The following is a 10304-nucleotide window of genomic DNA, read 5'->3' as shown; positions in this document are numbered from 1 at the left end:
AACTGCGGCCAGCTGCGCCGGGGCCAGTGTATGAACGGCTGGGGCAGCGGAGAACGAGCGGAGCCGGTCCCCCCGCGATAGTGGACGCGCCCGGGGCGGGGCCTGGGGGGAGTGCTTCCCGTGCGGCCGGACCGGGCCGGGCAGTCTGGGACGCGCCGCCGCCATGATCATTCCTGTACGGTGTTTCACTTGCGGCAAGATCGTCGGCAACAAGTGGGAGGCCTACCTGGGGCTGCTGCAGGCCGAGTACACTGAGGGGTGAGGCGCGGGCTGGGGCCGGGGCTGGGGGCTGAGTCCGCCCTGGGGTGCGGGCCGGGGCGGGAGGCGCAGCGCTGCCTGGGGCCGGCGCTCCATGAGCAGCTTCATACCCGGCCACTCCGGCCCAGCTCTGTGATCTGCTTTCGGGAGAACATTGTCCCCTGAAGTCTGGGGAGAGAACGGAGTTGGGCTTCAAACCAGTGGTGTCCTGGGGATTCTAGGTGGCCTGGCGGGTGGCAGGCGTCTTGTCACCCGCAGTAAAGCCCTTGGTCTCCGTCCTAATCTCTCGTCTCTGCTCCCAGACCCACCCCATGTCCTGCAAACCTCGCTGCAGGACGGGCGGGCGCGGCGGCTCACGCCTGTAATCCCAGAAGTTTGGGAAGCCGAGGCGAGAGGCTTGCTTGAGCCCAGGAGGTCGAGACCAGCCTGGACAACCTGGGGAGACCCTGATCTCCAGAAATTTTTTCTTTTTTTTTTTTTTTTTGGGGACGGAGTCTCGCTCTGTCGCCCAGGCTGGAGTGCAGCGGCGCGATCTCGGCTCAGTGCAACCTCTGCTTCCTGGGCTCCAGGAATTCTCCCCAGTCGCCGGGACTACAGGCGTGTCCACGCCCGGCTCATTTTTGTATTTTTAGTAGAGATAGGAGTTCGCCATGTTGGCCAGGCTGGTCTCGAACTCCTGACCTCAGGTGATCCACCTGCCTCGGCCTCCTGGAGTGCTGAGATGACAGGTGTGAGCCACCGCCCCTGGCCCTCTTATCTTTTTAATTCCCCGGACTTGGTGGTGCACACCTGTGGTCCCAGCTACTTGGAAGGCTGAGGCGAGAGAATCGCTTGAGGCTGGGAGGCAGGTGAAGATTTCAGTGAGCCGAGATCACGCCACTGCACTCCAGCCTGGATGAGAGAGTGAAACTCCGTGTCACGCACACACACACACACACACACACACACAGAAAAAGAAATGCAGGGCAGACTTGCTGACCACCCTCATCATCGGGCTTTGTGGGGGAGGCATCCTTCTCCTGTGCTTGTCCCTCGGTGCTGCTGTCACCACCGTGCCTGAGTCTTGGTGCCCCTGCTGGAGTCTGACCCTTGCCTGCTGAGTCCTGGTCACATGTGAAACCCCAGGCTCGTGTGTGCCAGCCTGCCATAGGCTCTCAGTGCAGCTTGCTGGACGAATGAGTAAAGCGAGTGGGCTGCCAGAGTGAGTGGCTGGTGGCCTGTCCAGACCCTTTCCCAGGGATATGAACTGCAGGGGCCTCCCATGTGGCCTCCCCTTTCCCAAGCTTCTCTCTCTGCACATTGGAGCCATCAGTGTGGGAGTTTTCTGGAAGTATTGATGGTGACTGGACCTTGGTCCCAGGGAAATTAAAGCTTCTAATTGGCTTGGGAAATGGGAGAGGTGGCTCCCTGGAGAAGCAGTCTCTCCCTGATTGAAGGAAGCAGAGGTGAGAAAAGACGCCACAGTGGCAGAGTAGGGCTTGCTCTGGGGTGGGGGATGAACCAGCTAAGGGCAGGCCCCTGGAGAGCTACCCTGCTGTGGCTGGTGCGGGATGAGGGGAGCTGCGCATCAGGACCTCGGTGGCCTTGGTTTTCTATGCTCCCCCAATTACCTCTAGTTTTCGTTTCATTTATATTTCTTACATATGTTAGACACACATATGTACAGCCAGAGTAGGTGGGAGAGAAGGCTCCTCACGCTCCACCCAGGGATCTGGGCATTGCCAGGTTACTCCAACCAGGATCATACCCCTAGGTCTCTACTTCTCATCCAGGTGAATGTGTTCGCCTTGCCGGTAGCAGGGGAGTGAGGCCAGCAGGCAGTGAGAGGCGGCCTGGATGTGGGCTCCAGGCCTGTGCAGACCGTGGAGAACTCAGCTGGCCTCTCTGTTCCTCCCCTCGCTTGACACAGGGATGCGCTGGACGCCCTGGGCCTGAAGCGCTACTGCTGCCGCCGGATGCTGCTGGCCCACGTGGACCTGATCGAGAAGCTGCTCAATTATGCACCCCTGGAGAAGTGACCAGGCTGGAATCCGCCTACCTGCCATGCTGACCATGGGCCATGAGCATCCTGCCCCAAGTTCACAAGGCTGAGGCATCCAGGAGCTGGCGCAATGCCTCGCCACAGCGTGTGTGTGTCCCATCCCCCACTCTGGAAGGAACAATCCAGTAAAGGTCTTTCAGAACTACCAAGGTCCCAGCCCTCACTAGGATGTCAGGGGCCAGGACTAGGCCCAGCTCTCACACCGCGGCAGCCCAGGGAAGCCGACTGGGCCATGAATTCTCCTAGCCCTGGGGCCAGCCTGTTCCACAGGTACCCCTGCAGGAGGTGCTGCCAGGAGAGCCTTCCATCTCAGGGCTGAGGTTCCCTCCTTCTGGGTGCTCTTCAGACTGAGCAGAGGCTCCTGTACTCTCTCTCTTGGAATCTGAAGAGCCAGATTTAGGCCAGGCACGGTGGCTCACCCCTATAATCCCAGCACTTTGGGAGGCCAAGGCGGGTGGATCACGAGGTCAGGAGATTGAGGCCATGCTGGCTAACACGGTGAAACCCCGTCTCTACTAAACATACAAAAAAAAAAAAAACAGCCAGGTGAGGTGCCGGGCGCCTGTAGTCCCAGCTACTCGGGAGGCTGAGGCAGGAGAACTGCTTGAACCCGGGAGGGGGAGCTTGCAGTGAGCCGAGATTGCGCCACTCACTCCAGCCTGGGTGACAGTGAGACTCCATCTCAAAAAAAAAGAAAAAAAAGAACCAGATCGTCTGGGGCCCAGTCTTTGCTATGGTCACGGATGCCAGCACCTGCTGGCCCCTGCCCACTGCTGGCTGTCCCTGAGGGTCCCACCCGAGTCTAGCAGGGAGGGCAGGCCTTAAGACACCCCTAGCTGGCTTGGGAGGCGGCCCTAAGGAGGCCCTGCTGTCCAGGCAGTGCTGCCAGCAAGCACCCCAGGTCAGATGGCCCTGCTGCTGAGATACCTGGCGTGGTGCCCTCTGGTGGGGGAGAATGGGTCTGCCTGAGGGTCTTCAGTTCTGAGCCTTAGGGACAGGAGCCTGGGCAGTGGGGGGTACAATCAGTGACTGAACCCTGGCTCCCGTCTCCAGGGTACCTCTGCCAGACACCAGGCTCTGGTATCTCCCATCCGTGCCCCCAGCAGGGCCTATAGGCTCTACCATGTAAACCCCCTCACCCTACTGCCCCCACCCATCTGCCTGACGCCTCTTACCTGGGCACAGCCCCCAGTGTGCACCCTTCCCATGTCTGCTCCCCCCCATGACCAGAAGGGTCTTTGGAAACCATTTTTCCTCTCCCCCAGGGGCTCTGAACACACCACCATCTCACCATTTAGAAACATGATCAGTTCTTTCTGCTGTGAGACCTGTGCTTGGCTGTCCCTGGCATCAGACCTCCCTTCCCTGGAGCCCCATGGGGGCTGTGTCCTGGCTCTGCCCTTCTTTGTCCTGACACTGCAAGGAGGGGTCTGTCTACCCTGCTGGACGTGATGGGCCCTGAGAACAGACCATCTCACCAGCACAGCGGGCTCGTCCATCTGCCCCAGAAGTGTTTATTGAGCACCTGTATGTGGCAGGGATGATTGTAGGCATCTGGGTACAGCAGTGAACAAAACTGGGAGGCCCCTGCCCCACACAGGCACATGGATGGGGCAGTGCACAGTGACCATGTGGCATTTCGGGTGGTGGTGACCGCGGTGGGGAAGACAGCAGGGGCTCTGAGGGAGACGAGGCCTGGGTGGGGAGGGGCAGAGGCCCAGGCCCAAGGGTCAGACCTTACTCAGTTTCTCTGACTGGGATGGGGCCATGTGGCTGCAAGGCAAAGCCCCAATCCCTGAAGGGCCTGGGGTGTGAAGGGCTTCTCCCCCTGCTGGGAACACTCGGCCTTGCCCTACTCAGCAAGGCCCCTTCCAGCCTGCATCTGACCACCAGGCAGAATGTGTTCAGGCAGCCCCACAAAACACCCCCGATACCGTCGTCCCGCCAGCCCCCCTTACTTCCCTGCTGGGCTTTGGTGTGCAGCGAAAGGCACTTGAAGCTGCCTCTGGGGTTGGGGTCCCCAGAGGTTATGGTGATGGCACAGGGTGGGTGTCATCAGGGAGCCCAACCCCTGGCACTTAGTAGTCTCAGCTCAGTAGTTGGGTGCAGCAGCAGCAAGGCACAGAGAGCCGCAGCCAAGCCCAGGGCAGGGTCAGTAGTGCTCCAGCTTGAGGCTCCTGTATAGGCAGCATGTGAAGATCATGCCAAAGACCTGTGTGCAGAGCCAGGCGGGCATAAGTAGACGCCGTGGGGCCAGCAACCACCGCCCTGCCTCATGTCCCCGACAAAATACCCGTCACCCCGCGTGCCCTCACCTGCACACAGGCAATGCCGGTCCCCACAGCCCCAATGACCCTGAGGTGCTCCTGGATGAAGGTCTCCAACTTGGTGATGCAGCCGCCCTGCGGGGCGCAGATGGGTGCTGAAGGTGGGCCCAGGGGGCACTTCCCACTGGCCCCCACCACCTCCAGGGTGTGGCCATGCCCACCCCTAGCACCTACGCAGCCAGGCCACTGACAGCTCAGCCAGCCACTGGGCTGCCCACCCACCACCTCCTAAGATACCGGAGGCGTGGTCTCACTGCCCACATCTGGCCACTGGGCTGCCCACCCACCTCCCGTAGATGTTGGAGGCGTGGTCTCACTGCCCACATCCGGCCACTGGGGTGACCCACCTCCTCATAGATACTGGGGTGCCCCCATACCTTCTCATAGATACTGGAGGCCCCCATACCTTCTCATAGATACTGGAGGCCCCCCACACTTCCTCATAGATACTGGAGGTATGGTTCCGCTGCCCACCCACCTCCACCTTGTAGATGTTGGAGGCATGGTCCCGCTGCCCACAACCAGCCACCACCGTCTTGCAGCAGCTGTCGGGGACGACGCGGCCACCGGCCTCCCCTGAGCGGATCCACTCACTGTCCCGCCAGTCCTGTGAGTTGTTGCTGCCACAGCAGTGGAACTGCATCAAGAACAAGGCTCAGGGTGAGACCTGGGACCAGAGGCTCCTGCACAGGTCCAGGGAGGCCCTGGGGATGCATGCACCCTCCCAGCACCACCCACCCACCCACCTCCTGCTGCAGCTGGTCCACAGCGCTGGTCACGGCCTGGTGACCCGGCTGGTGGTAGCGCTTGGCCATGGTGTCCTTAAGGTTCTCCTTGAGCTCTGTGTTCAGCTGGGGTTTGGGGTACAAGAAACTTCAGTCTCAGTCTAAGACCTTCCAAGGTGGGGCTGGCAGAGCCCCAGGATGGCCTGAGGGGAGGCCCAGGTCCTGGCTCAGAGCCAGAGGGAAGGGCTGAGGTCAGACCTCGGCATGAGGGGAGGTTGGGTGGTGCCAGGACCGTCACCAGGGTGACAGTGGAGTGCGGCAGAGGCAGAGATGGCTTCCGGATTCCCTGGACACCTGCCTGACCCCATGTGCCCCTGCAGAGACCTAGACCTCACCTCCAAGGCCCAGTGGCACGTTGGTCAGCTCTGGGACCGTGGGGATAGGGGCTGGGGCTAGCCACGTGTGTGCATCTGTGTGTGTCCACCCCACCTGTGCATGTCTGTGTCTCTGAATGGCCTGCCCAGGCCCCTCACCTGCTGGTAGTAGACATAGGCGAGGACACCAGCGATGATCTCCAGCAGAAAGATGATGAGGAGCAGGATGAAGTACTGGGTGGGGGGAGGCAGGGTGCACAAGGAGGCCTAGTTCTGAGGCCTAGTGCCTGGGCACCTCAGAGCAGAGTCCCCACCCCGGCTCCCCAGGCTCCAGGTGGGGGCTGAGTGGCGGCCACCCTCCCTGAAGGTTTCTTGTGGAGCTGGTGTCTTCCCTCAGCTGGTCCAGCGGGAATGTGGGGACCCACAGGACTAGGCAGGGGTGGAAGGACCGTGCCCCCCCAGGTGAGCACAGCAAGGCACAGGTTCAACAACCCCCTTGGGCCCCATCCAAACCACCCCGCCCCGTGGCCCTGCGCCCTGCTGACCAGGCGCAGCAGGTTCCGACGCTCCTTGAAGGTGGCACAGCAGCCCAAGACCCCGGTCACCATGACGACAGCGCCCGCCACCACCAGGATGTAGGCTGTGGCCAGGTAGGTGCCCGAGGCCAGGAGGCTGATGTAGTCACTCTTGAGGGCCAGCGTCCAGATGCCCACTGCCATGACAGCCAGGCCGGCCAGCTACAAGCAGTACACACCAGTCACCGAGTCTGCCCAGGTCTGATGGTGACCCAGGAGGGGCAGGGGTGGGGGTGGGAGTGGGGGCAAGGCGACCCCTCCTCACCCAGAAGCAGCAGTTGTAGGTAAACAGCAGGTACTTGAGGCAAACGGTGCCACATGTTGTCTTCTTCTCGTTAAACTCACCCATCCTGGGGCTGGGGAGGCAGGGGAGGGGTCAGCGGGGCCACAGCACCAGACCCCTGACAGGGACAGATAGGAGGAGGGAACACAGATGCCCAAGCCGGCCCAGGAGTCGGGTGGAGCCAGCCACTGTCCTGGGAGACCTGCGAAGGAGCCCCTGTGGGAACATGACGTGTCACCTCCTAGCGACTCAGGAGCCCTGACCAGGTGCAGCCACGAGAGACCCCTGGTGCCCACAGATAGGCCAGGGGTCATGGAGGACCGCCCATCATCACTGCTGACTCACCCCTGCTGGCGGCCCGGGGAGGAAGCCCTAGCGGGTACCTCCGGTGAGCTCATGCCAGCCTGCCCGCCCCCCATGGCATTCCCGGGGCCCCACGTCACAGGCTGACAGGAGACTACGGGCCTGCAGTGAGGGCGGAGGAGGCCACTCAGAGACAGAGACAGCAAAGGGGCAGAGGCTCAGACAGGCCCCAGCTCAGCCCCTTCCTAAGGCTCTCCAGGCCTGTTTACGGTCTGTTAAAGGGCAGCCCTTCCTTCCTCCTGGCCCGAGTGGGGAGAATGGAGCGTGGAGGCAGGTGGAGTCTGGCAGACTGGGAGGGTTTTTCCTGGACAGGGGACCCACACCAACACGAGGGGGCAGCACAGACAGGCTGTGCCCCTCCCCAGAGGCCCCGTGCCCTGCCCAACATGCAGCAGCGGGCAAGCTGTGAGCACAGGGAAGGCAGGGACCGCGTGGGGTGCAGACAGCAGGTGAGCGCCCCGGGCCACGTTTCCAGACAGCACAGCCAGGCCTGGACTTTCACCGCCCCGCTTGCTCTGCCCCACCCTGCCCAGCACACACCAACCAGGCTAGGAACGACTCTTCTGCAGGACAGGTGGACAGAAGCTCCCCAGGACTCTAGGCTAGAGGGGCAAGGACACGTCAGGTCACAGGTTACACGTCTGGCCCAAGGGCCAGAGTGGGCTGGGTTCATTCTGGAGGCAGAGAGAGGAGTGGCCAAGCCTGGTATTTTAGTCTGGGCTAGGGTGGGGCAAGGCAGAGGACATTTCTTTTCTTTTTTTCCTTTTTTTTTTTTTTTTTTTGAGACGGAGTCTCGCTGTGTCGCCCAGGCTGGAGTGCAGTGGTGGGATCTCAGCTCACTGCAAGCTCCGCTTCCCGGGTTCGCGCCATTCTCCTGCCTCAGCCTCCCAAGTAGCTGGGACTACAGGCACCCGCCACCCGCCCGGCTAGTTTTTTGTATTTTTTTAGTAGAGACGGGGTTTCACCGTGTTGGCCAGGATGGTCTCGATCTCCTGACCTCATGATCTGCCCGTCTTGGCCTCCCAAAGTCCTGGGATTACAGGCTTGAGCCACCGTGCCCGGCCTTTTTCCTTTTTTTGAGATGGAGTTTCGCTCTGTCACCCAGGCTGGAGTGCAATGGTATGATCTCGATCTTGGCTCACTGCAACCTCCACCTCCTGAGTTCTAGCAATTCTCCTGCCTCATTCTCCTGAGTCATTGGGATCACAGGCGCCCACCACCACGCCCAGCTAATGTTTGTATTTTTAGTAGAGACAGGGTTTCACCATGTTGACCAGGCTGGTCTTGAACTCCTGACCTTAGGTGGTCCACCCGCCTTGGCCTCCCAAGGCAGAGGACATTCCCGGACAGTGTCTGATCCTGGGAGGGACCTCATGCCTTCCCCAGGTGCCCCACTCTTGGCCTTCGCTCCAGGCCCATCACTGGCCCTTCTGCCCCAAACAGCAGCAGCTACAGCCTGGGAAAGTAGCATCATGAAGCTCGTGGGGACAGACCTGACCACTGAGCTGAGAGGGGACATTCACCCTCCATGAAGCCCGGGGCCTAAATACACGCACGAGGGGTGGCACGAGCAGACCCTGCCACCAGCGGGGCGGTGTGCCTGCCACCGATGGGGGGGATGTGTGTCTGTCACTGAGCTGGGGGGATGTGTGAGCCCCTCACGGATGTGCCCCCGGCCTGGCTGTGAGGTCCCAGGCTTTCTGGAGAGGCTGGTTCAAGGCACAGATGGGGCCTCCACCGCGAGGACACAGGCGACCCGCTGCAGAGTGGCCCCTCTTCCCAGGAATGCCTAGTCCCTCTGAACCCCCTGGGAAAAGGCCATCCAAAAATAGCTCTCCGGCCCTCCCCGAGTCCCCGGGACCCGCACCAGGCCCCTGGGAGACCCGCGCCCTATCAGGGGGAGCCCCAGTCAGGAGGACCTGGGACTCCGCGCCTGCCAAGCGTCCCCGCGGCACTGCAATGAGGTCACCGCCGCCGACCCCGCCCGGCGCGGCCAATGGCGCGCCCACTTGCACGCGGGCGGGGGCGGCTGCGGGCGAAGGGAAGGCGGCCGTGTCCAGGGACAATGAGCAGGGTGTCCAGGCTGCGCGTCCCGGGACCCCTGGGCCGAAGGGTGCCGTCAGGCCGGTCCAAGAGTCCGGGAGGCGCCTCTCCTTGCCACTGCGCCTCCCTCACCCGACCGGCGTCCGCCTCCCGCGGAAGGGCCTGCGAAGGAGCTGGGCCAGGCGGTGGGTGCGGCCTCCCGGAACCTCCCGGCGCCTGCGGCTGGGCCTCCGGGACTGGGGCGCGCAGGGCCTTCGGCCTCCTCGTTCCCCTCGCCCCGCTCGGTCGGGCTGCCGTGACGTCGCACTCACCTACCACTCGTCGGAGTCCGGGACCGGGCGGCGGCGGCTGCGGGGGCGGCGGCTCCCAGCGCTGAGAATGCGCGGCCCGGCGCCTCCGAGGGGGACGCCCCGCCCCGCCCAGGCCCCGCCCCGGCCTCAAGCCCCGCCCGGGGCGTCAGGAGCTCGACAGGTCTGAACCCGCGTGGCGGGCGGGAGCCGGTGGGTGTAGGCGCTGGGGGTCGACCCGACACTGCGGAGGCCGGGCGAGTTGCAGCCCTGGGGGTGCCAACAGCCCATCAAGGGCTCATCCGGTCCAGGGACAGAGGAGCTGGGCGGGAGGCGGGCCCGGAGATAAGACGGCAACCAGCCCAGCCAGAGGGCCTGGGCTGTGGCGACCGGGCCCTCCTCCATGCCTAACCCCCATCTCTTTCTCAGCACCCAGGAACCGCCCAGAGGCTGCAGGGGTCGGCAGAACGGATGCCGGCCTGGGGGAGGGGAGGGCCTAGCGCTGTGGGTAGATGCAGGAGAGGGGCTACTCTGCGTGCAGTGTGGACAGCCTGGAGACCCGGGCAGGCCTGGGGTCCCAGCGAGAGATACCCATGGGGTTCTGGGGGGCCCATGCCCTCTAGACTAGAAGGGGCCACTGGGAGCGGTGGGAGGAGGTGAAGGAGGAATGGTAGGGCCGGCCTAGGGCTGCACCAAGAGGCGGAGAGTGGGAGTGAGGAAGGAGGGGGCTCCCCACCCACCAAGCTCATTCATCACTGCCACAGGTGAGGACCAGCATGGGAGGGGGTGGCCGACTGAGGCTAGGAACTGCCCAGGCTCCCTGGTGAGACAGTGGGGAACCCTGATCCACACACTGGCGAGGGCCTTGTGGAGGCTCCAGCCTTGATGGGTAGTGTGAGTTTGGGGCATGACCAGGGACACAAGAGGACACGCAGGACCTCAGCCCCATCGCCGCAGGCCCGTGCTCCCTGTGTTCACCCACACAGCACGTGTGCACAGTGCCCACCTCATGCATGTGGCACACACAG

At 62.8% G+C, this 10304-nt stretch overlaps 2 protein-coding genes across 21 annotated transcripts; one reads left to right on the top strand and one right to left on the bottom strand.

The window, feature by feature from the left end:
* Positions 1 to 136: 136 nt before the first annotated feature.
* On the top strand, positions 137 to 2549 carry POLR2L (RNA polymerase II, I and III subunit L). Its single transcript, NM_001266999.1, is given in 2 exon segments — positions 137 to 258; positions 2168 to 2549. Coding segments are annotated over 2 exon segments (204 nt in total). The 5' UTR covers positions 137 to 163; the 3' UTR covers positions 2277 to 2549.
* A 1240-nt stretch (positions 2550 to 3789) lies between these two features.
* On the bottom strand, positions 3790 to 9376 carry CD151 (CD151 molecule). Of its 20 annotated transcripts, none has more exons than XM_077960310.1 (10): positions 9301 to 9369; positions 8244 to 8402; positions 7487 to 7548; positions 6566 to 6656; positions 6271 to 6462; positions 5885 to 5959; positions 5373 to 5477; positions 5105 to 5263; positions 4615 to 4701; positions 3791 to 4511 (listed from the first exon to the last, which is right to left on the bottom strand). In XM_077960310.1, exons 4-10 carry the CDS (start codon positions 6647 to 6649, stop codon positions 4452 to 4454), a joined length of 762 nt encoding a protein of 253 aa, XP_077816436.1. In that variant the 5' UTR covers positions 6650 to 6656; positions 7487 to 7548; positions 8244 to 8402; positions 9301 to 9369; the 3' UTR covers positions 3791 to 4451. The 20 variants fall into 20 exon arrangements, with proteins under 20 accessions (NP_001348105.1, NP_001348103.1, NP_001348104.1 ...); XM_077960308.1 differs by having other exon boundaries at positions 7491 to 7548; NM_001361176.2 differs by lacking the exon at positions 8244 to 8402 and having other exon boundaries at positions 3790 to 4511; positions 7491 to 7548; positions 9301 to 9376.
* Positions 9377 to 10304: the final 928 nt, after the last annotated feature.

Source organism: Macaca mulatta, chromosome 14 (assembly GCF_049350105.2).
Source record: "Macaca mulatta isolate MMU2019108-1 chromosome 14, T2T-MMU8v2.0, whole genome shotgun sequence".
In the NCBI taxonomy this organism is placed as follows: Eukaryota; Metazoa; Chordata; class Mammalia; order Primates; family Cercopithecidae; genus Macaca; species Macaca mulatta.
This window is presented reverse-complemented; position numbering and strand designations above follow the sequence as displayed.